Raw genomic sequence first — 25,378 nt, 5'->3', positions numbered from 1 at the left:
CATTTCCCTACAGTACCCCCACAGTAGGTGGTGTGATCACAACGGCACCCTCATTTGCAACAAGGGAAACAGAGGCAGCGTTGCTCAGTAGTTGCCCATACCACACAGCTTGTGAGTGGCAGAGGTGGGCTGGGAACCCAGGGACTCTGGACCCTCAGGGTCAGTGTTGAGGGCAGGAGGGAGATGTACTGATGACCACCCTCGGCTACCTTGGCCCGGAGGCCCTCAGGGCTCTAGTGTGTGGCCCCCACCTTCCCTCATGGCCATCACAGAGCAGCGGGGATGGGTCCCATGACGCAGGAACTCCTAGACTGAGCCCCCAGCTTCTACCAGCACGTTCGAACTGCAGAGAAGATATTGCCCAGGAGGGCTGCTCATTTGCATACTTCATGGATGACGAAACCAGAATCACAGCTCCCGCTCCCTTCTCCCACCCTTCTCTCCCCGCCTCATCACCCACCACCTTGATTTGTGCTGGTCTTCCTGAAAACACTGGTGTTGTCTTTGACCACTCTGGTTCCTTCCCATTGTGTCCCTCAGGAAATCTTGCTGGCTTGAGGGACATAAAATCTTCAGAACCCAACCCCATGTCACCACCTCCTCTGCTTCCATCGGGGCCAAGCCCCCTCGGCCACACCGACCTCCTGAGGCTCTCCCTGTGCCCGCCCGCCACTCTTCCTCTCGCTCCCTTCTCCACCCAGCAGGCAGAGGGAGGCTAGGTAAACCTAGGTCAGTTCCTGTGACTCCTCTGCTCCAAAGACTCCAGGAGGTCCCCATTCTGGAGAATACAATTCTAAGCCCTTCCAATGGCCTGGGAGGCCTGATGAGATGCAGCTGCCTCCCCACTCTGCACAGGTGTCCAGCTCCACTCTCTCCACCACGATGCTCTGCACACACGCTTCTGGCAGGCACCCAGCCGCCTCAGGGCCTTTGCATCTGCTTCCACCCGGTGTCTGCAACCATCCCTTCCTCTTCCCCAAATCCAGGGAAAGAGGCTCCATGAGATGTGGAGACTTGGGATCCTCAGGCAAAGCTGAGGCTGGAAAGTGGTTTCAGCGGCTGAGTGGGGCCTGGGACCCACGTGTCCCTGATTCAGACAGGGACTCTGCTCTGCTCTCTCACTGGGACCCCTGCCCATCGCCTCTAGGGGAAGCCAAGGCCTTATGCATCCTGGGGACCCTTGGTTCTTCACAAGGGGCTGCTGCCATGGCCCTTTGAGTGACCTGTGTCCCTGCACCCAGCCCTCCCACTTCTGTGCTTCTCATATGCAGTTCCATCACCCCAGAGCCTCTCCTCTCCCGCACTTGGTCCCCAACATCTTGTTATTCCCCTAGTGTCTGATGCCTGGTCTTGTGTCTGCTAAACTGCTGGACTGCATTTCACCAGGGAAGGCAAAGCAGCCTCCAACATCTGGCTCTGGTGTTGAAAGCAGAATAAATAGGGAGCTCTATTAAGAGCATTGATTTGTGGCATAATAGCTGTGTTTCATGTGGGGTGTGTGTGTTTGTGTAGTGTGTGTGCATGGGGGGTGGGGGTACATGCATGATGTGTACAGGGGTGTGTGGTATGAGTGTGTAGCATATGTGTGAGGGATGTGGTTGTATGGAGTGTGTGGTGTGTTCATGGTGTGTGTGGCGTGTGCATGTGCAGACATACCGTGTGTGATGTATGTGGTATGTGTTTGTTGTGTGGGAAGTAGAAAAGTTCCTTTTTAAGGTTTCCTTTCTGGTTAAAGAATAAGTGTGCTAATTCTTTGTTAAGCCCTATGTAGCTGTTAGACATGCCATGCTTACAGGCACGTAGTACATTCTGTATTCTTGTACTTTAACCAAGATATCTGTGCTGGATGTGCTCACAGGCATGTCCCAGCTCTCCATTGCTTTTACCTGTTTAGAATGTTTTAAGTTGTTAGCCAATGGGTTTTAGTTTAGATGGTGAGGTCTGGCTCCAGCCAGTATAGGTCAGACACGGCAGTAAGGACCACCCCGAATGCATAAGGGTTAAATCTGTGTGTTTTCCTTTGTTCATTGTACTCTCATGGTATAATGACCAGCAAGGGTACCCTTCCTGCAGTCCAGAAAGTAAAAATTGCGTTGCTAAAAGATGCTTTGTCTCAGTGCAAATTTTTCTTTGTGGCACCAAGCATGTATGTCCAACATTTGTGTGTTTGGCATGGTGTGTGTTCTCTGTATTTGTGTTTTGTTTGCGTGTGGTGTGTGTGGCATGCCATGTGTGTTGTGTGGATTGGGTTGTGTGTATGTTATTGCATGTGAGATATATTGACGGGGAGTACGTATGTGTGGTGCCTGGCATATAGTGTGGACGTGGCATACACACTACATGTACATGTAGTAATTGTGCAATTGTGTGATGCATTTGTGTGTGTTAAGTGTGTTGTGTGCTTTGTGTGCAAATTGTATTCCATGTGTGGTACGTCAGGGACATGGGGAGCGTGTGTGGTGTGTGATGTGTGGTGTGTATGTGGCATGGTGTGATGATGCACTGGTGTCTGCTGTGCTTATGATGGGCTGTGTGTGTGGCATGTGTTGTGTCTGATTTGTTTCTGAAGTAACTTCTGGATTATCAGTGTCACCTGATCCCAGAGAGCAGGGCCAGACCCTAACACCAGCATCAGTCGAAAGGAAAGGAACATGTCTCAGACCCTGCTTTTCCCTGCTCCACAATCTTCCATGGCTCCCAGCCTTCAGGAGAGGGTCCACCCCTCAGCCTGGCTTTTCAGGTACTTGAGCGACCATCAGGTTCCCCACTTACCTCCCCCTCCCCCACTAGTATCCATTCCAAAGGCACACCAGGCCCTTTCCTCCTCGGTTTCACACCTGCTGTTCCTTTGGCTTGGATCAGCTCTCTCTTTAACCCCTATACCCACTCTGTCCACCTGGAAAAATTCTAATCACCCCCAATCCCAGCTGTACCCCCTTGTGTCGATGAGTCCTTCTCAGGTGGAGTGAGGGACTCTTCTTGAAAACAGCAGGCTCACTGCCACCTCCAGTCCTCTGCAGATGCTACACACTGTTTCCTCTGCCACCAATGTCCTCTTCCTCTTCTATCAATGAACTGCAGGTCATCTTTAACACACAGTTCACAGGCCACCTCCTCTGTGAAGCCCTCCTTAACTCTCTATCCCCCATGACATCAGCATCTTCCTCCTCTGAGCTGCTCCAGGCCCCACATACCCATTTGCCACAGCCCTGATCACCTCAAGCTGTGACCATCTGTGTCTGTGGCACCTCCCCCTCCTGGTCCCAGAGGCCCTTCAGGTAAAGACAGGGTCTGACTCACTGGGGAACTCCATGGGAGCGCTGCGTGCCCTCACTTGAGCAAACACCTCCTGGTACCCTTCCTGAGCTGGCCCCTGAGCTACCCCAGGCTGGAAACCCTGGTGCCAGAAACACCAAGCCCCTGGCCTCGGGCTCCCAGCCTAGCCAGAGAGAAAGAGCAAATGCACAGAGAAAGGTGTGCAGAACTCACACAACTCTAGCGTGGTGTGGGCAGACAAGGACACCGAGGCGCGGGCAGGGGAGACTTTGCTTTTAGGAGGGAAGCTGTGATTCCTGTAAGAACTCCGCTTCCCCACCCTGGCTTCCCGTTGCCTTGGAGCACTTCCTTCTTTTCTTTTTTTTTTTTCTGAGACAGAGTTTCACTCTTGTTGCCCAGGCTGGAGTGCAATGGTGCGATCTTGGCTCACTGCAACCTCCGCCTCCCGGGTTCAAGCGATTCTCCTGCCTCAGCCTCCTGAGTAGGTGGGATTACAGGCACACGCCACTACGCCTGGCTAATTTTTGTATTTTTAGTAGAGACAGAGTTTCACTATGTTGGTCAGGTTAGTCTCCAACTCCTGACCTTGTGATCCGCCTACCTCAGCCTCCCAAAGTGCTGGGATTACAGGCGTGACCACCGCACCTGGCCACCTTGGAGCCCTTCTTATGGAGAAATTCCCTGGCACTCTCTTCCAGGGAAGCAGCTAAATGGGTAAGCGGGGACCCTCTCAGTGTCCTCGTTTAACTCTTGCTTTCTCTGTCACAACTGAAGCACCCTTGATTTTCTCTCTGATGTTCTCTCCTGTGCAGGCAAGGCTGCCTGGGCACTCCAGCACCACAGGTGGGAGCGGGGTTGCTGAGAGTGTTGGAGAGGCTAGGGTGGCCTAGGGAAGTGGGAGACCTAGGGTTACCCAAGGCCAGGAGTGTGGAGACACAGAAACGGAAGGAGCCCAGCATCCCCAGCAGCATGAGAGCCAGCAGGGGCCCCAGCACTCACTGTTGCCTAAAGCCATGTGCAAGCAGTCCGCCCTGCACCCTCACCTCTCTCCGGGCTTTGGTGCTGTGGCTCTTGATGCTGCATGGGACCGCAGGTCTCAGTCATACTCACGGGCCCAACTTCCCGGGTCCCATTGAGCAGGTTGCAGCCTGGCTGGGTCATGCATCCCTGGACTCTCAGATTGGAGGAGATGCCCCCTGCAGAAAGTTGGGAGAGAGGGAGAGTCTCTGATGCTGTCCTGAGGACCACCCAACCCTCAGAGGCAGGCATAGCTCCAGGAAGCCAGGCTCACCCTCCTCTGGGTCTCATGCCATGCCTCAGCTCACCCTTGCTCCCCAGAGACTAAGATCTCAGTCCCTGCAGGGCCCTGATGTGCCAGGCTTACCTCCCGTGAACCTGAGGAGTCCATCATAGCAGTCTGTGCTTCCTCTGGGGCAGATCTCTTCTGTACTCTCCAGACAGACTTCTGGAGACAAGCAGACTGGGCACCTCAAGGACCCTGGGTCTGGGGAAGTGACAGACAGAGTGAGGGGGCACTGAGGGGGCCCCGGATGTGATCAGATACCTTCTCTGCACCCACTTTTGCTGGCCTCAAGAGTCAACCTGCTTGGTCTTCCCAAAGGGCCTTTCTGCTGCTCCCCTCATGGGATCTGGCTGTGGGAAAATAAAGAAGTGTAACCCATGAAAGAGGAGGGGAGAGAGAACAGGAGGTCTGGATAAGGCACCTGGGGCTGGGTACAGAAAGCGGTCTTGGAGGGCGGCTGGGCTTGGTGGCTCATGCCTATAATCCCAGCACTTTGGGAGGCCAAGGCAGGCAGATCACAAGGTCTGGGGTTTAAGACCAGCCCGGCCAACATGGTGAAACCCTGTCTCTACTAAAAATACGAAAAAAATTAGTGGGGTGTGGTGGCACATGCCTGTAGTCCCAGCTACTCGGGAGGCTGAGGCAGGAGAATCACTTGAACCCAAGAGGCAGAGGTTGCAGTGAGCTGAGATTGCACCACTGCATTCCAGCCTGGGTGACAGAGCCAGACTCTGCCTCAAAAAAAAAAAAAAGGTTGGGGGGAGGCCTTGGGGGGCAAGTGGGGTAGGCAGGGTGGAGGAGGGGGCCTGCTGAGGCCAGACCGAGACTCAGACATGGTCAAGCCTGAACCTTTCAACAAATCTGGCCTTCTGAGGGGAGACACAGAAGCAGACTTTGGTCGTGGAGCCAGTGAGTACCCTGGAACGAGCCAGTGGCTTCACCTCTAAGAGCCGCTAAACCTCTAAGAACAGGAAACTTCTGAGTTCACAAGCCGTTCCAATAAAAGAAGCGCAAAACATCTACCCAGACTCTTTAGAACACCAGCCAAGGAAACTATAAAGTTACAGGTCAATCTCCCTTAGGAAGAGGAAATGCAAGAAACCTATATGAGATCTTGTTGAACCAAACACAACAGAATACAAGAAGAAAAAAAGCAGCAGCCAGGATGACCCAGTTAATGGTGACTTCAAATCAGAAATCACCTGTTTGCTCTTAGCAGAGGAGGGGTGCGAGGAGTCCTGGGTGGAACAGGTGGGTGGAAGGATCAGGAGGGAGTGGGGAGGAATGGAGAGGAAGGCGAGGTGTAGGGTGGCGGCCAGGGAGCAGTCAGCGGAGGCCTGGAACGAGCCCGGAGCGGGAGGGACTCTATAACCGGCCCTCTGTGCTCAGCCGACCCCCTCCTGGCAGCCCCTCCCTGTCCTCCCGCAGGTACCTGCTGGCGGCGGTGGGGCCCAGAGCGGGGCAGAGGTGACCAGGTCGTTGCAGTGGTCATCCTGGCGGCACACGTGGGTGTAGGAGATCACGGAGAGGCCGGGGCCCATCCGGTGCTCCGTAACGCGGGGCTCCTGGTCCCCGGCCTGAGTGCAGCCCTTGGAGAGCACCATGTTCACGTGGGGTCCTGGACCGAGAGAGGGAAGCAAGCGAGGATGGAGGTCAGGCCTCCGGGGTCCTGGAGGGAGACGCTGCAACGTGGCGTAGGCTGAGAGGCTGGAAAGGGATCACCGGGACCCGAGGAGTCGCTCCTCCCGGGGAGGTGGCTCCCGAGTCCCAGCACAGGTTTCGAGGGGCTGAGCGGGCAGGGCGGGGCCTCCTCACCGCTCTCTATCAACACCAGCGTGTCCTGGCACCCCCAGCCGCTGGGGCAGATGGTCTCCTTAGGGGTCCAACGCAGGGGCAGGTCGGATACATTCCAAACACGCTCAATCGTCCCCAGCTGGCAGACCAGCGCCTGCACTCCTGGAGTGGAGAGAGCAAATCCATCTCGGCACGGTTGCGGGTTCCCGTGCGTAGCCTCCAGGAAAGTCCCCTCCAGGCTAGGGTCATCACTCACCTGGCAGTGGGAAGGTAACCCCCACAAGGACCAGCAGGAAGACCGGACTCATGACTCGTCTGTGGCCGGCACCGTCTTCTTGCTTTTTCACCAGGAAACAAGTCCTTTATACCAGCTCTTAAGTAGCCAGCCCAGGAAAGGGGGAGAGGGGAGGACCTTTTAAATGGAAGCCTGGGCCCCACCCTGAGTCTCAACTGACCCAGTGGCCTATCAGAGAGCCCCTTTCTTCTTCAGAACCTCGGGTCCAGGCCCCCAGCCCCTCCTCCCTCAGACCCAGGCATCCGGGCCCCCAGCCCCTCCTCCCTCAGACCCAGGAGCCCAGAGGCCCCAGCCCCTCCTTCCTTAGACCCAGGAGTCCGGGACCCCAGCCCCTCCTCCCTCAGACCCAGGAGTCCAGGCCTCCAGGTCCTCCACAGTTAGAAACTGTGGAATCTTGACCCTAGGGCCCTCCTGGTTCAGACTCCCAGCCCTCTTTCCTCCTGAGCCCAGTTATGTGGATTCCCACCCCCACCCAGTTTCTGCAGTAGTTTGGGAAGGCAGTTTCCTGATTTCTCATGGGCTCCCTGGCCACCCCTGTACCCCAGCTGGGGAAATGGCTCAACCCCATTTGTGGGGACGTTGTGCAGAGGGCATCGGCTTGTCCCCATGTCTTCCTGCCTAGTTTCTACCCTCTGCTGGCTTCTGACTTCTCTGTTCTTTCTCTTTCCTTCCTATATTGCTTTTCTTTTGATTCCCTGTTTCATGCCTTTCTCTCATGCTGTCTCTTCTATTCTCTACTCTCACAGTACAACATAGGACCCAAGTCCCCAATTCCCTACCACCAGGAAAGACTTAGTCGGAGGCGGAGTGGAGACTGAGTGTCTATGAAAGAGTTATGGTGTATTTGGAAAATGCGAATTGTATTTGCTGGAAGTGGATGTGGAAGGGCAGAGGTATGCTCAAAAAACAAATTTTGTGGCTGGGTATGGTGGCTGAAGCCTGTAATCCCAGCACTTTGGGAGGAACATGAGGTCAAGGAATTGAGACCAGCCTGGCCAACATGGTAAAACCCCATCTCTACTAAAAATACAAAAATTAGCTGGGTGTGGTGGCGCATGCCTGTAGTCCCAGCTACTCGGGAGGCTGAGGTAGGAGAATCACTTGAACCCGGGAGGTGGTGGTTGCTGTGAGCCAAGATCATGCCACTGCACTCCATCTCAAAAAAAAAAAAAAAAAAAAAAAAAAAAAAGCCCACCTCATAGTGTTGCCTATTTCTGTGGTGTAAATACTCAAATACTCACAGCATGTCTAATTTTAAGCAACAGGTTACCATCAGGGTTGATAAAATCCCTAGCTATGAAACCATTGGCCTTTCCAGACCTGTACAAATCATCTCTAACACACTGGAGAGGAGGAAGACAGGAAGGAATCAGGGGTATCTGTCAGTGACCGCAGAGGGAAGTTGCGGGGAGGTGTCTGTGACGGAGAGAGGAGAAACAGAAGAGGGAAGGCAAGAGCAGGAATAGCAGAGAAAGAGAAATGAATGTGACTTGCAATTATATGCTTATTTCTGACCTATCTATACATTTTGTCTTTATTTGTGTTTGCAAGTTTAATATTTGCCACACAGGCAGGGACGTGTTTGTCTCATCTCCTGCTATGTCTCCATCACCTACAAGGCAGAGAATTTTTTTTTTTTTAGAAACAGAGTCTCACTCTGTCACCTAGGCTGGAGTGCAGTGGTGCAATCATAGTTCACTGCAGCTCACTACAGCCTCCATCTCCTGGACTCAAGCAATCCTCCCACCTCAGCCTCCCAAGTAACTGGAACTACAGGTACACACCATCATGCCTGGCTAATTTTTGTATTTTTTGTAGAGACAGGGTCTCACTATGTTGCCCAGGCTAGTCTTGAACTCCTGGGCTTCTGTTATCCTCCACCCTTGGCCCTCAAAGTGCTGGAAGTATAGGCATGAGCCACCAAGTCCCAACCTCAATAAATATTTCTTGAATGAATGAATGAATGAATGAAAAGGGGAAGACAACAGCAGAGCCCTCACTCCATTTGTACAGGTTGTGCACTGTAGAAATCTTGCCCCCTCCCCAGCAATTCATGTTGTCACAGTGTGAATGGTACCCTGGAATTGTGCGTAACTTGAAGCAGTGTCCTTGATGGAAGAGGGAAGGGAAAGGTGGGCAAACAGGGTCATAGGTACTCAATTAAATGTGTCACTTTCACATACATGTGGCCAAAAATCATGTGAAAAAAAGCTCAACATCACTGATCATTACAGAAATACATATCAAACCCACAATGAAATACAGCCTAACACCAGTCAGAATGACTATTATTAAAAAGTCAAGTTCGAAACCAAACTGGCCAACATGGTGAAACCCTCTCTCTACTAAAAAACAAAAACAAAAACAAAAAAAATAGCCAGGTGTGGTGGTAGGCTCCTGTAATCCCAGCTACTTGAGAGGCTGAAGCAGAATTGCTTGAACCTGGGAGGTGGAGGTTGCAGTGAGCCGAGATTGCACCACTGCACTCCAGCCTGGGTGACAGAGTGAGACTCTGTCTCAAATAAATAAATAAATAAAAAGTTAAAAAGGAACTCATGCTGGCAAGATTGCAGAGAAAAGGGAACTATTAGACACTGCTGGTGGGAGTGTAAATTAGTTCATCCATTGTGGAAGACAGTGTGATGATTCCTCAAAGACCTAAAAACAGAATTACTACTCGACCCAGCAATCCCATTACTGGGTATATACCCAAATAAATATAACTCATTCTATTATAAAAACACATGAACGTGTATGTTCATTGCAGCACTATGCACAATAGCAAAGACATGGAATCAACTGAAATGCCCATCAATGGCAGACTGGATAAAGAGAATGTGGTACATATATGCCATGAAATACTACGCAGCCATAAAAGGAATGAGATCATGTCCTTGGTAGGAACATGGATGGAGCCGAGGTGGGTGGATGCTTGAGCTCAGAAGCTCAACACTTCTGTGTGGACTTTGGCCATTCACTCTCCTCTCTGAACTTCCTTGTGTTCTGTTAACCGGCACCATGGTTACCTGCCCCTGATGGTTTGTAGTAAGGATTAAGAGCCTTGTACCACCCAAAGCAGGTTCTCAGCAAACCATAAACACGGTGATCACTATGAGCCCTGACTCTGCTTCAGGCCATTGTCTGAGCACTCATTCAGGCATGGCCACAACAACGAGAGAGAGCCTATTTTTAAAATGTATTCTATGTTTTTAAATTATGGCTTCGGTGTGGGGGTCCATTCGCAGGTTTATTGCATGGGTATACTGCATCACGCTGGGGTTTGGGCCTCCATTGAACTCAAAACTCAAATAATGAGCATAGCACCCAACAGTAGGTTTTCAGCTCTTGCCTTCTGCTTCCCTCCTGCCTTTGGGAGTTCCCTGTATCTATTATTCCCATTTTTATGTCAGTGAGTATCTAAGCTTTAGCTCCCACTTGAAAGTGAAACATATAGTGTTGATTTTCTGTTTCTGTATTAATTCACTTAGGATTATGACCTCCAGCTGCATCCATGTTGCTGCAAAAAACCATGATTTGATTTGATTTTTATGGCTGCATAGGATTCTGTGGTGCACGTGTACCACGTTTTCTTTATCCAGTCTGCCAGTGCATATTTCGGTGGATCCCATGGCTTTGCCATTGTGGATAGTGCTGTGATAAACATGTAAGTGCAGCTATCTTTTGATAAAACAATCTCTTTGCCTTTGGGTATATTTCCAGTAGTGGGATTGCTGGATCAAATCATAGGTCTATTTTTAGTTCTTTGAGAAAGAGAGATCCCATTCATTGCCCAATTTTATTGGTGAAGAAACTGAGCCCCAGAGGAGCTCAACAGCTGCCTAAGACCACACAGTGTGGTAGAAATACCTGCCCAGCAAAGAAAGACCTGTGCTCCCCTTCCAGGGTATAGGGACGATGTTCAGTTGCTAGGTGGTGACTTCCTAGTCAGAGACCACCATTCCCAACTCCACCTTTCAGAAAACCTGCTCCTTTCCCTACAGTTTCTCCTACCGCCTTGACCAGTCTCCTACAGTGAGCACGGAAGCCATAGTCCCCAGATGTCTGAGGAAACTACAGTATGCCTTCCCCCAACCCATACTCCATGAAATAAAATGTCATGAGGCAAGCGAGAAACAGCCACCTATTACATTAACTATGAACATTTAATTTGATGATGTATCTAATATAGCTGCTAGCATTTTTAGCACACGCAGCTAGAAAGTGTTTTTCTTGCCGGGAGCGGTGGCTCCAGCCTGTAATCCCAGTACTTTGGGAGGCAAAGGCGGATGAATCACTTGAGGTCAGGAGTTTGAGACCAGCCTGACCAAGTTGGTGAAACCCTGTCTCTACTAAAAATACAAAAATTAGCTGGGCGTGGTGGTGCATGCCTATGGTCCCAGCTGCTTGGGAGGCTGAGGCAGGAGAATGGCTTGAACCCGGGAGGCGGAGGTTGCAGTAAGCCAAGATTGTGCCATTGTACTCCAGTCTGGGCAATACAGTGAGACTACATCTCAAAAATAAAAGATTTTTATAGGCCTTTGTGTACTGACCAGAGGAGCAAAAATGAGTAAAAAGATTGAAATACGAGGCTGGCATTGCTGTGCACCCATATCCTTGAGTGCCGGTGGCACCACAGATTAGATGAACACCTTGGAAGCCAATCTGACACCAGATCATCAAAGTCCTTTGACCTGGAGTTCCATTTTGGCAAAACAAAACAAAACAAACAAACAAACAAAAAAACAAAGAAAAAGAAAAGATAAAAAAAGAAAATCCCTAAAGTATGTAAAGAGAAGGAAGCTGTGATATTTGGAAATTGTGGGCTTTGAGTAAAGAGGCTGATACTCTCAACCTGCTATAGTTTCGTCATGATCTGAACAATTTACTTCCTTTTTCTAGCCTTCCATCTCTTCCTGCAGCATAAGGTGTGGTTTTCAATCTCTTCACCACACAGGAAAAGAAAATCGTAATAGATAAAGCCCAAGCCAGGAGCAGTGGCTCACGCCTGACATTCCAACACTCTGGGAGGCCGAGGCAGGCAGATCGCTTGAGCTCAGGAGTTTGAGACCAGCCTGGGCAATATGGAGAAACCCCATCTCTACCAAAAATACAAAAAATTAGCCAGGCATGGTGGTGCACGCCTGTAGTCCCAGTTACTCTGGAGGCTGAGGCGAAATGATCTCGTGAGCCTGGGAGGTGGAGGTTGCAGTAGGCCAAGACTGCACTGCTGCACTTCATCCTGGATGACAGAACATGATTCCCTCTCAAAAAATAAAAAGAAAGAAAGAAATAGACAAAGCCCAATACTGGCAATGCTCTGTGACTGATAGTTTAGGGTTGGTGGAGAGAGTAGACTTAGCACTTGTGGAAAGAGACTTATTTCCTGGGTGCCACAAGGCCACATGAACCCTGGTAAGACTGACGGGGAAGTGTTGGGCTGCTACCCACCTTTCATCTATTTGTCAGGCAAAAGTGCTTTCAAGATCATTCCACTTGACTGTCTTTTAAACAAAAATAATGTGGGATGGAATGGAATTGCTGAGAGGCTTGCTGGGTGTATGCTTAACTTCTGAGCAGCTGCCAGACTGCTTTCCATAGTGGTTGTACCATTTTACGTTCCCCAGCAGCGTGAGTTTTCCAGTGCCTCCACATCCTTGCCAACACTTGGTGTGGTCACTCTTTTCAGTCTTAGCCCTTCTAACAGTTCTGTGGTGGTATCCTATTGTGGTTTTATTCCGTATGTTTTCCTTGAGACAGAGCCTCACTGCGTTGCCCAGGCTGGAGTACAGTGGGCCCATCACAGCTCACTTTCTCTTCAGGAAAGTCTTCCCTGATCTTTCAGTCTAGGTCGGAAGCCCAGTAATATACAGTCATGAGGCCCCATAGTCAACCCTTTTGACTATTCGTGCATCTGTAATTTTTTTTTTTTTTTTTGAGATGAAGTTTCACCCAGGCTGGAAGGCAATGGTGGGATAGCTCACTGCAACCTCCACCTCCTGGGTTCAACCCATTCTCGTGCCTCAGCCTTCCAAATGGGATTAGAGGCACAAGCCACCACACCTCACTAATTTTTTTTTTTATTTTTGGTAGAGACAGGCTTTTGCCATGTTGCCCAAGCTGATCTTGAACTCCTGACCTCAAGTGATCCACCCGCCTCAGCTTCCCAAAGTGCTGAGATTATAGGTGTGAGCCACCATGCCTGGCCCAAGACTGACTCTTTAGACTACAACCTTGCTACTTCAGAGTTGGTCTGAGGACTGAGATATATCACCTCCTACCCAGAAGTTCAGCCCAAGAGGTTGAGGCTGCAGTAAGCTTGACGGCACCACTACACTCCAGCATGGGCAACAGAAGGAGGCTCTGTTCATGAATGAACCCATCACTTCTCTGAGCTTCAGTGTCCTCATTTGAAAATGGTAAAAAAAAAAAAAAAAAAAAAAATTATTTCCCTGCAGGTACACGAGAAAGTTCAGAAGTGTGTGTATAAAGTGGCTCCTACCTAGCCAGGCAGTCTGGAGTTTGAAGGTCCACCTTGTCATTCGGGGCTGTGGAATGGTCTCAGCGTTGGAGCAGAGAGTGGCATCTGGTGCTCGGTGTTATCCTAACCCCCACAGCCCCTGTTGCAGTTTGCTAGGGCAGCCATGACAAAATACCACAGAGGAGTAGACAAACAACAGAAGCTTATTTTATCACAGTTCTAAAGGCTGCAAGTCCATGCACTTTCCTCCTCTATAAGAGGTCACAGCGTTTCCCATGAGCTTGTATATGTGGTGGAGGGAGAGGCAGAAGGAGCAGGTGCCATGGGAGCCTGAGCCACCTACTGGGTCACTGGCGTCCTGGGACCTGCTTGAACCTGACCCCATACACAGCTCACCCTGGGGTGCTGGAGGCTGCTGTGCACGCCCCAGGTCAGCTAGTAGCTCAGACATCACCAGGACATGATGTGCCATTCAGGTCCCAAGGCCCTTGCTGTCCTGTGGTCAGGCATTCAGACAGCACTAGGCGCAGGGCTAAGCCAAGAGCTGCTTTCCAAATGAAAAGAGCTACCTGCAGGAGGCGGCGCAGACTTCCTCTACAACCTCCAGGTCTACACTCTGAATCTTTTGGAGCTTGCAAAAGGCTGCATAAAATAATACACTGGATTTGGGGTGGCGGGGGAAAAGGCCGGGGAAAGTATAATCCACTTATCTATTTAAACTACCTTGCCCTAGAGAGTATATGGATTTAGTAACATCATAGCAGGTCCAGTGGAAAAATACAATAATTTTTATAATGAAAAGTTAGCTTGCATTAAAATATAAAAATTACTGCATAATTTTTATAATGAAAAGTCATTGCCATTTTATTGTCTGCTCCCCAGTGAAAAAGGTAGAAGTTGAAATGAAAATAGAAAATAAATTGTAACACTATATTTGCCTACTGAAAAAAAAATCCACTGGATTTAAAACACAGATGCTCTTACACTCATTAATTTCTTAAAAATGCTCATACTGAGAAAAATAATTTCTAAGTGAAATATTTTAGTGGGACTGTGGTTCATTTCTACAATCATTCTATTGTCACTGAAACAGTTTGTTATTTTATGATTTGTAGGTATTCCCTCTACCTATTGTTTACTTTCAACCTCTGATGTTTACCCTTATGCAAATTTATCAGCCCCTGATATTACTTCTTCAAAGTCAGCATGAGGCTAGTCCAACCTGATTTCCTGTTACAGGAAGCAAGGCTTTTGCACCATGGTATTTGTGTAACCAGGTTACAAGATTTAAAAATCTATTGCAAGTGACGGTAACTTAAAAAAAAAAAAGAAGAAGAATCAAATATGTGGGCTACTCCGGAAGAAGAAAGCATTGGAATGTAGATTTTGTCTATTTGCAGAGACATGAACCTGCTTATACACATTTAACTTCTACATTATTCACGGAGTATCTAAAGTCAATTTCTGCCAACAAAAAAACCTACTTGAAGAGCTGTTTAAATTCTACTGGTGGGACTCAGAAAGGTACAAAGGGGAAGACAAGGGTTAAGAAAAAGGAGAAAGAGAGGCAGAGAGAAATGAAAACATGACCCAAATGGGAGCCAGACAACGGAGATACAGGAAACGCAGCAGAGAGGAGTATGAGGGGGAGGTCTGCAGGATCTGAAGATCTGCAGAGAGCAGAGCAGGCAGAGACACTAACACAGAGATGGAGGGAGGAGAGAGGCGCGGAGAGAGGAGAACTCAGACAGCCAGAGCCAGAGCAGCAGAAAGCGAGCCGTAGAGAGACGCAGGAAAGGACTAGGGTGAGACAAGAGAGGGCCCAGGCTTGTGGATTCTTTTTTTTGAGATGGAGTCTTGATCTGCCAACCAAACTGGAGTGCAATGGTGAGACTCAGTGCAACCTCCGCCTCCCAGGTTCAAGCAATCCCCCTGCCTCAGCCTCCTGAGCAGCTGGGATTACAGGCACACACCACCACGCCTGGCTAATTTTTGTATTTTTAGTAGAGACAGGGTTTCACCATGTTGGTCAGGCTGTTCTCGAACACCTGACCTCAAGTGATCCGCCCATCTCGGCCTCCCAAAGTACTGGGATTACAAGTGTGAGCCACCGTGCCCGGCTTATGTACCATTTTAACAAAGGAAAGGGGTTTGCTCTTCAAGGGAAAAGTGACCCTCATAGAAAAGTGACCTGGAAATACCTGGGAAATTGATGGAGACGCAGGTCCTGGTATTGAGGTCTGTCTGTGCACACTCGCCTCAGTCTCCAGCATGAGCTGCTTTTCTTTATCTTCTGGGTAGAAAACACCTTCACAAAAGCAAATACATGCTCTCTGCTTTTAGTTAGATAAAAGGAGGGCCTAGCTTTTCCCTTATCTGTTGATTCTCAATGGCCTTAAGCTCAAAATAATCCTTATGCCAACGTGGTGAATTTTGGGGTACTTAACTTGATCCCTTTCAGGCCACTGATGAGCCCATCTTCCTCCACCCAGGCAGAGTTAAGAGAAACCTATGATGTGGCTGGGTAGGTTTCTTATTTAAATGTAGAGTCTCATTAAGAACCATTCATTAACTCTTTGGGCACCCCTGAGCCCCCGCTCTGTGCCAAGCCCTATGCTGAATGATACTGAGACCCCAAAGTGAATGAGACCCATCCATGCTCTCAGGAAGGGCACAGACGGGGCAGACATCCATTCCCAGGAAGGGCACAGACAGGGCAGAGTGCTCAGGCCCGTAAGAGGGTGTGGTGACTGGGAACTCAGCTAGGCTGAGCATCACCTCTCAGAACTCCCTTCCCTGTAGAGTTCATCTTAGGGTGGGAGCGGGACATACCTGCTCAAAGCAGCCACCATTGTGCATTTCATGCTGGGGAAATCCAGGCAGGAGCCTCCGTGGCTCTTGTCCAAATGTTGCTAATCTTCTAGTTCTGCTGGTCAGCCTGGAGCAGCAGCAGAGCCTGAAACCTCTCCCTTCACCTCAATCCTCCTTCAGCTTCTTCACCTTCCTGAACCAGGTGTGCGTTGACCTCTATGATAAAGGTCACTCCTGCAGGTTCCCTGCTCCATCAAGATGAAGCGGCAAGAACAGAGGCAGGTTTTGTGGGTCCTGAAAACCTCCACCTCGTATGGGGGTCCCAGCTTGCTCTTACTCCCCACTTTCCGTCCATCTTCCCTTCTGCAGGGCCTGCCATGCAGCCTTAGAGCTCAGGTCGGATGCAGAGACCACAGCCTCACAGGCTTCAGTCATCAAGAGATTGGACCCTAACAGATTCCAGGTGGAGAGATATTTGGGGGTCTAAATGAGGGGCGAACTGGCCTACCCAGGGTGGCAGGGAAGGTTTCCTAGAGGAATTGCTGCTATTCCTCATCACACTTCCAAATTTTAGTCACGTTCCACTTTTACAATTATCTGGTATCCCTTGCACTACTATTTACTCAAAATTTTTCCTTAAAATGGTTCACTATTTGTCTTTAGCCTTATCTTTTTTTTTTTTTTTTTTTTTTTTTTTTCAAGACAGAGTCTCACTCTGTTGCCCAGGCTGGAGTGCATTGGCATGATCTCCACCTCCCAAGTTCAAGCGATTCTGCTGCCTCAGCCTCCTGAGTAGCTAGGATTACAGGTGCGTGCCACCACACCCGGCTAATTTTTGTATTTTTTTTTTAGTAGAGATGGGGTTTTGCCATGTTGGTCAGGCTGCTCTGGAACTCCTGACCTTATGATCTGCCCACCTGGGCCTCCCAAAGTGCTGGGATTACAGGCGTGAGTCACCGTACCCAGCCAGCCTTATCTTAAAACAATAATGTTTATCCCATCATGGGATTAATATGCTATTTCCAATTCTTTTACTGTAATAGGCACTTAAACATAGCATGCAACCCTTTTCGACAACTGTCATGTGTAATCCCTTAGAATCATCTCACGTACCCTACACCACTGACATCTGAAACCTATTTTGGGAAACACTCTTCCAGGTGAATCTTGAAGGATGAACAGAGGTTTAGACGGAACCAAATAGAGGAAGAGTTTTGTGCTGAGAGAGCAGGATGAGAAGTTTCCTGGAAGATGTGATGAAAGCTGCATTCGTTATCATTGCTGCCTAGCAAATTACCCCACAGCTTAAGGGCTTAAAAAACAGCAACAGGTTTTTGTTTTGTTTTGGTTTTTTGAGACGGAGTTTCGATCTTGTTGCCCAGGCTGGAGTGCAATGGTGTAATCTTGGCTCACTGCAACATCCACCTCCCAGGTTCAAGCAATTCTCCTGCTTCAGCCTCCTGAGTAGCTGGGATTACAGGTACAAGCCCCCATGCCCAGCAAATTTTTGTACTTTTAGTAGAGACAGGGTTTCACCATGTTGGCCAAGCTGGTCTCAAACTCCTTACCTCAGGTGATCCACCTTGGCCTCCCAAAGTGCTGGGATTACAGACGTGAGCCACCAACCCCAGCCTCCTATGGCCTTTTGACATGCCCCTTGTAGTATATGATAATTCCCTGCTTTGGTACAGCAAATATCCCAGGCTCATCTTACATAATTCTTACTTCAAATCTGAAAGCAGGCACATCTCTAAGGAGTCTTGAAGAAGTTTCATTTTCATGGGAAATGGTATTTTTAGAAACTATAATTCAAACACTATGGGTGCTGTTTGCTACTGTTAACATATACAGCTAGAAAAACACATTCTTTAGAAAAAGAAATGCTTTTCCTGAGTTCACGCTAGTATTTCCCATGCAAATGAAAGATTCTTGGGTTTTAATTTAAATGCATTGGTTTCATATTTCTATCTCTTTTTCTCTGGCCCTGATGCATAATTATTTATTTGCTATTTGTTTTGAAATAATCATGCAACTGTTCGCAGCAAGAATAACAGTACTGAATTCAGTTAAGATTCCTTTCATTTCTTTCAATCAGCAGGGTCTATCTCACTAGAGTTGTCCGGTCATTGTACACAGGTAAAGTAGCTGGAAATAATTTTCCCCTGTGTTACTACACAACTAACTTTCCACCCAGAGTCATTTCCACCAGTTTAGCTTTCACTTTTAGAAATGACTTCGCTCTTATGTTTTACATTTTTTTTTTTTTTTTTTTTTTGAGACAGAGTCTGACTCTGTCGCCCAGGCTTCAGTGCAGTGGCACGATCTGTGCTCACTGCAACCTCCGCTTCCCGGGTTCAAGCGATTCTCCTGCTTCAGCCTCCCAACAAAATATGTTTCAGCCAATTCCCACTGAAATATATATTTCAGAAAGGAGAAAACTGATCCCAGATAGAAGGTATGGGATGCAAAAAGTCATGAAGAGCAAAGAAAGTGGGAAATACGCGTACAAATGTAAATGTACTTGGTATAAATAATGCTAATGATGTCTAGTGGGATTACACCAAGATACACTAAAAATTCCCTGCAAGTTTAGTTAGTATGTAATTCAGGGAGAGTAGGCAGTCAGGGAAACTAAGTAAATCTAAGGTCATTTTATTATTCAGGAAAAAGGCAAAGGTTTAAATTGACTTTAGATTCTGGTAAGCTGAGATTACATGCACGCAAATGCACATGCCACCATGCCCAGTTATGTATATATATATTTTTGGTATTTTCTAGTAGAGATGTTGGTCAGGCTGGTCTCAAACTCCCGACCTAAATGATCTACCCACCTGAGCCTCCCAAAATGCTGGGATTACAGGCATGAGTCACCATGCCCGGCTTTATTTTGTTTTTAATGATGTAAAATATTCACCTGGTTACTCAGTCAACTATGAAGCAAAAGGCTTAATAGCTTACATTCCTTCTCAGTCCCCTCCTCCTGTAGGTGAGTAAGTTTGGTTTTTTGGTTTATTCTTCCACTGCTTCTTTCAAAAGTGTAGGCAAATATGTTTATGTATTAGCATTTCACCCCTCTTCGGAAAGGGGTAGCATTTTAATATATAATCTACTACAATTTGTTTTTTCCTTTCCAACCTTTTATTTGAAACTTTTCAAGCCCATGAAAAAGGTGGAAGAATTGTACAATCAACACCCTTATATCTTTCACCAAGATTCACCAATTGTTAACATTTTGCCATATTTGCTTGAATGATTTTTAAAAATTTTTTCTCTATGAATCGATACACGTGTGTATGTATGTGTATACACACACAGAGAGAGAAGGAATGAAATATATATATATATATATATATATATATATATATATAAATTGACTTTAGACTTTGATAAGTGAATCATGCATGCTATAATTTCTTTTAAAAAAAAAAGACATCTAAAATGGAAGGAGGTTGAGCACAGTGGTTCATGCCTGTAATCTCAGCATTTTGGGAAGCCGAGGCAGGTGGATCACTTGAGGTCAGGAGTTTGAGACCAGCCTGGCCAACAGGCTGAAACCTCGTCTCTACTAAAAACACAAAAATTAGCCGGGCATGGTGGCAGGCACCTGTAATGCCAGCTACTCGGGAGGAGAACTGCTTGAGGTGGAGGTTGCAGTGAGCTGAGACTGTGCCACTGCACTGCAGCTTGGGCAACAGAGCAAGACTCCATCTCAAAAAATAAAATATTAGAAAGATACAGAATTATTGAGCATAAAAGGAAGGGAAACGATATTCCATGTAATAGGAAAGCTCCTTGGTCTTGATTTGCAGCAGGAATTCAGACTGTGAAAGCAGGGTTAAGATCCTTCTGACCTTTTGCATTTTAAACAGGTGTCAGAAATAACTGATTTGTAACAGGAAAGCATTCATAAAAATCCAGGTTTTTTGTTTGTTTGTTTGTTCGTTTCGTTTTGACAGAGTCTCACTCTGTGGCCAGGCTGGAGTGCAGTGGTGTGACCATAGCTCACTGCAGCCTCAACCTCCCGTCCTCAAGTGATCCTCCCGCCTCAGACTCCAAAGTAAATAGGACCCCAGGTCTGAGCCACCATGCCCGGTGGCTTTTTAAGCCTTTTCATCCTTGGATGTGGGCTCTTCGTATCATTGGAAGACAGAATTCACCAAGGTTGGGTTGTTCAGCCACTCAGAAAACCTGAGGTGGGGCCGGGGCTGTGGCTCACGCCTCTAAGTCAGAATCCCACCCAGGCAGAACTACAGGGCAGCGCCATGGAGCCTCGGCTGGCCTGGGATAGCCGGTCCCCGCAGGCCCGGCCAGCAGGACGCAGTGCAGCAGGGCTGGGGCCCCGTGCGGAGAGCTCACTGTCTTGGGAGACGGCCAGTAGGAAGGGCGGCCGGCCCCTCGCCCTTCACGCAAGGCCCATTCGTGGGGAACCTGTCCTAAACCATCCCTAGAGGAGCGGCCTCTGGGTCCGAGATTTCTCTGCAGCAGAGCAGCTCCCTGGATGGGACGGATTGAAAGTCAGCCCTCCACACAGGCGTGTGACCGCCTCGCAGCGTGAGCGCAGAGCCAGCCTTCCCTCCTCAATCCCGGGGGTCCTCGACCCGCGGCCCCATTCGCTCACCCGGGCCTCTGGTTTGGGAAGAGGCGCCGTCTCTCCCGCGAGCCTGCCCGAGCCCGCAGCGCCCCCTGGGCTCTCCGAGGGCGGCAAGGAACGTGCCCGCTCCGGGGGTGGAGGGGCGGTGAGGGTCGCCCCCGGAACGTCCCGCCTGGGAGCCAGCCAGGTCTTCTCCTCTCTCCGCTCTGCCCGGGCTCTACCCGGGGCTGGATCCGGGTTCGGGGAGTGAACGGCCAAGGCACCTCGGAGGTGGCCCTGCTGCCCCTATTCGAGGGGTGGCCATAAGCCAGAAGGTAGCGGTGGCGGCAGCTGCGCGTGTGGCCATCTGGGCCGTGGGCCGAGAGGTGGGGGAGGTGAGGAGGGTCCGCCTGGGCACTGCCCTTACACCCCTCCTCCTCTAAAAAAAAAAGAACAAAAAAAAAAACGCGAGTTGGAGGTACCGGGGTTTCAGTGATCCGTGTGCGTTCTGGAGCCACACCACCCTCCAGAACGAGGGCCACATCCCGCCCTGACACCCGCCGTGAGAAGTGCCTTCTCCCAGAAGGGCCTGAACCAGAGACTTTAGTGGTTTTTTTTGTTTGTTTTTTGTTTTTTGTTTTTTTGTTTTTTTGGTTTTTTTTTTTATGTGGAGAGATCTGTGCAGACAGAGGTCGCTCCAGCCCTGGATCCTGGGAGGGCTGCACTATCGGGGAAAGCAGCTTCAGCAAGGCCTCACAGCGAGTCAGACTGGACTCTTCCCATCCCAAAGATCCCTGGACTATGGAGCATCTTCCTGGGCTCCCTGAGGTCTCATGGGAAACTTCTCAAGCACGGATGCTGCCATCCGACACTGTGGCCTGATCACACCCCTGGGTACCTGGGAATTCTTGTGAACACCTGGAGGCCTGGTGCTACCTGATACTGTGACCTGATTCTACTTCCATCTCACAAAAGTTAAAGGGTAGATCTACATTCAGTCAAATTAATAATTAGATTAATGGGCTGATTAAAGGAAAAACTTCAGACACATTAAATTTAATGCAGGTTGCCAGGCACAGTGGCTCACGCCTGTAATCCTAGCACTTTGGGAGGCTGAGGTGGGTGGATCACCTGAGGTCAGGAGTTCAAGACCAGCCTGGTCATCATGGAGAAACCCCATCTTTTAAAAAAAAAGAAAAAAAAAATTAACGCAGGTTAATTGAATAATGCATTAATCGGGTAGCTTCCAGAACAAGAATAGGTTCAGAGAAACTTCAGAGTGCTCCATCTGTCCATAAATGGTTGAATAACATCTACCACAGAAGAAAGTGATGTAGAAAAAACTAAGGTAGGCACAATAATATCTAGACTGCTAACAGCTGGGTGCTTGCCTTATTTGAACCAGGTTTGAAGTTAGTTGGCTGCCTGTGATTGGCTGAGACTCAGCTATTTTTACAATAGTAGGTTACAGACTGTTTACACATCAGGTTAGGTTATAGTTCACTATGCATGGAGAAACCTTTAGACCAAATTTAAAGTAGTAGGGAGGCAGCTTTAGACCTAACAATGTTAACAGGGCAAAATTTCAATTTACAGGTACAGATTGGTCAAACTGCATAAAAAAGCAGTACACATAAATCAGCGTTGTCTGTTGAGGAATTGACACAATGTAGACACTTTCGGGTAAGCTTTCTTTTGCGCAGCAAAATGTTTGCGTCTGGAGGCGGGACTGGGCTTGAGGAATGGCTGGGAAGGAACTCACTGCAGCAATGGGAATGCTGCATGTCTTGGAAGGAGTTGTGTGAGTGTATGCACCCATCAAATGTACCTCCAAAACTCATCAAATGTACCTTCTCATTCTATCACATGCTTTAAAAAATAGCAAAAAACTAAAACTCATCAAATGGTACAGTCCAACTTTGTGCTTTTTACTTCATGTAAATTTCACCTAAAATATAAACAAATATTAAACTCTGGTTAATGGCATAAATGCTGGAGTATTTAGGGCTTACAGGTACTAAATTCTGCAACTCACTCTGAAATACATTTTAAAAAGTAGAGATGGAGTTTTGCCATGTTGGCCAGGCTGGTCTCCAACTCCTGACCTTAGGTGATCCAACCACCTCAGCCTCCCAAAGTGCTGGGATTACAGGTGTGAACCACCATGCTGGCCCATTTTTTTCTTTTCTTTCAATGTTTGGAAATTTTCATAATAAAATGATAGAAAAGAAACTGGATATGCCTCTTCATCTTTTGAAGATGACTTTTTTGTCCTTTATGAGTGTTTTAAAAGTTTTCTTATATATGTTTTATGAACTTCTTGTTAAGGTTATGCCTAAATGCTTTATATTGTCATAATAAAGGCATCTAACGGGGGAAAATGAACTTCAATCTTACCTCACACTATTGGAAAAAACTAACACAAAATGGATCATAAACCTAAATGTAAATACAAAAACTATATGTCTTTTAGAAAAATACATGGGGAAAAAAACTTTGTTGACCTTAGGGTAGACAAAGATTTTTAGATTGGACACAAAAAAACATAAATTATAAAAGAAAAAAAATCTGATTTGGGGGGATTTTTTTAAAATGAAAAACTTCTTTTAAAATATACTATTTTCTTACTAGCAAAAACACAAGTCACAAACTGAGAGAAAATACTTGCAGTACATACATTGAAAACACAAAGAAAGGCCAGTTGTGGCGGCTGACGCCTGTAATCCCAGCACTTTGGGAGGCCAAAGTGGGCAGATGACCAGAGGTCTCTCTGTACACAGAGATGGATCAGCACAGCTGGAAGGAACCAGACACACGCATGCCCATGCACACATGCACACTGACACACCAGAGCAAGAGCTGGAGTGCAGTGGCGTGATCTCAGCTCACTGCAACCTCTACCTCTTGGGCTCAAGCGATCCTCCCACCTCAGCCTCCCAAAGTGTTGGAATTACAGGCATGAGCCATGGCACCTGGCCTAGAACCTTACTTGGGGTAAAATGAGAATCCATTGGAAGGTTTTCTTTTCTTTCTTTCTTTCTTTTTTTTTTTTTTTTTTTTTTTTTTGAAACACAGTCTTGCTCTGTCACCCAGGCTGGAGTGCAGTGGTGCAATCTGGGCTCAATGTAGCCTCCACCTCCCAGGTTCAAGTGATTCTCCTGCCTCAGCCTCCCAAGTAGCTGGGATTACAGGGGCACACCACCATGCCCAGCTAATTTTTTGCAATTTTAGTAGAGACAGGGTTTCACCACGTTGGCTAGGCTGGTCTCAAACTCCAACTCCTGACCTCAGGTGATCCACCCACCTCAGCCTCCCAAAGTGCTGGGATTACAGACCTAAGCCACTGTGACTGGCCCATTAGAAAGTTTTAAACAGGAGTGATGTGGTGTGGCTTACAGTTAAGAGATCGTTCCGGTGCCAGGTGGGGATAGCCACATGGGCCAGGGCAGAGCATAATGCAGTAATCCAGTGAACAATGGTGGTGTCACAGTGCTTATCTAAAAAGATGCCTCCACCATAATTTAGCCATTGGGTTTTTTTCTTTTTTACAAATGTTCCATGGATTTTCATAAATTATTTGCCAACCATTGCTCTGGACTAATCTCCTCATTTTCTAGATAAGGGCACTGAAGCTCTGGGAAGAACAGAGATTGGCTCAGGCTAAGGAAGATCTGTCCATCTCTCTTGCACCATAATGACAGAGCCACCTTTCTCAAGGGGGTGTATATTGGGGCATTCTTGCATGACTATAAAGAAATAACTGAGGCCGGGAATGGTGGCTCATGCCTGTAATCTCAGCACTCTGGGAGGCCGAGGTGGGCAGATCACCCAAGGTCAGGAGTTCAAGACCAGCCTGGCCAACATGGTGAAACACTATCTCTACTAAAAATACAAAAATGAGCTGGGCATGGTGCCGCATGCCTGTAATCCCAGCTACTTGGGAGGCTGAGGCAGGAGAATTGTTTGAACCGGGGACTCGGGAGCGGGAGTTTGCAGTTAGCTGAGATTCGGGGGGTTGCAGTGAGCAAAGATCGTGCCACTGCATTCCAGCGTGAGACTGTGAAAGAAAGAAGAAAAAGAGAAAGAGAAAGAAAAAGAAATAAAGGAAGGAAAAGGAAGGAAGGAGAGAAAAAGATAAAAGAAAGAGGAGAGAAAGAAAAAAAGGAAGGAAGGGAGAGAGAGAAAGGAAGGAAAGAGGAAAGGAAGGAAGGAAGGAGGGAAGGAGGGAGGGAGGAAGGGGAGGTGGGAGGGAAGGAAGGAAAGAGAGAGAAAGCTTACATAGGTGTGAAAGAGAACTGTCAGCCATGAGCAACAAATCCGAGTGACCTGCCTTGTTCATGGTCCTGACGCGGACACGTGGGTTCCATCTGACAGCAGCCTGTCCCATCACAGCTACTGCTCATGCATGCGTTCAGGGTGCCCGAAGTGATGCTGAAACGGGCATTCCTGGATTCAGCCCGATCACGAGGAGGCTGGGGCAATGGTACAATCAGAGGACGACGCTGGGCTGCGCAGGGGCCACTGCAAGCGAAGAGACCAAGCTGACTCCCAGCAGCCAGGGCCACTAAGCTGGGTGCCGAGGCAAGGGCCAGGCTGGGAACGTGAGAGGCCATTTGGGTAGGGAGCTAAGTTGTGTGGGTGAGGGCCAAGGGTCTGACCTCCTAGTATGGCTGCAGAAGCAGAGACAGGAGAGAAAAGGGCCAGACTAGGCCACCTGGCAACGCACTGCCCACCCTGCATTGCATACCTGGGGCTGCAAAAGCAGGCGGGCTTTTCCCGCCAGTTTGCCTGCCACCTGCCTTCTGAGCATGCGCGTCCTCCGAGATTGCCAGGAATTGACTTCTCTGGGGC

At 48.4% G+C, this 25,378-nt stretch overlaps 1 protein-coding gene across 15 annotated transcripts in view; it reads right to left on the bottom strand.

Moving 5' to 3' along the window:
* The window catches only part of CD177 (CD177 molecule), an 84,655-nt gene that overhangs the window by 5,434 nt on the left and 53,843 nt on the right, over nucleotides 1–25,378 (bottom strand). For 13 of the 15 annotated variants that reach the window (XM_074386284.1, XM_074386285.1, XM_074386291.1 and 10 more), the window contains 8 exons: nucleotides 24,858–25,048; nucleotides 15,979–22,475; nucleotides 15,348–15,454; nucleotides 6,630–6,711; nucleotides 6,395–6,535; nucleotides 6,012–6,197; nucleotides 4,661–4,780; nucleotides 4,320–4,472 (listed from right to left, as the gene is read on the bottom strand). In XM_074386284.1, coding sequence (XP_074242385.1) covers nucleotides 4,320–4,472; nucleotides 4,661–4,780; nucleotides 6,012–6,197; nucleotides 6,395–6,535; nucleotides 6,630–6,711; nucleotides 15,348–15,419 — 754 coding nt within the window. In that variant the 5' untranslated portion in view covers nucleotides 15,420–15,454; nucleotides 15,979–22,475; nucleotides 24,858–25,048. Of the gene's footprint in view, nucleotides 1–4,319; nucleotides 4,473–4,660; nucleotides 4,781–6,011; nucleotides 6,198–6,394; nucleotides 6,536–6,629; nucleotides 6,747–15,347; nucleotides 22,476–24,857; nucleotides 25,049–25,378 lie in introns of all 15 variants that reach the window. The other 2 variants (XM_074386286.1, XM_074386298.1) reach the window with 2 other exon arrangements.

This window comes from Saimiri boliviensis, chromosome 14, assembly GCF_048565385.1.
Source record: "Saimiri boliviensis isolate mSaiBol1 chromosome 14, mSaiBol1.pri, whole genome shotgun sequence".
Taxonomy (NCBI): domain Eukaryota; kingdom Metazoa; phylum Chordata; class Mammalia; order Primates; family Cebidae; genus Saimiri; species Saimiri boliviensis.
This window is presented reverse-complemented; position numbering and strand designations above follow the sequence as displayed.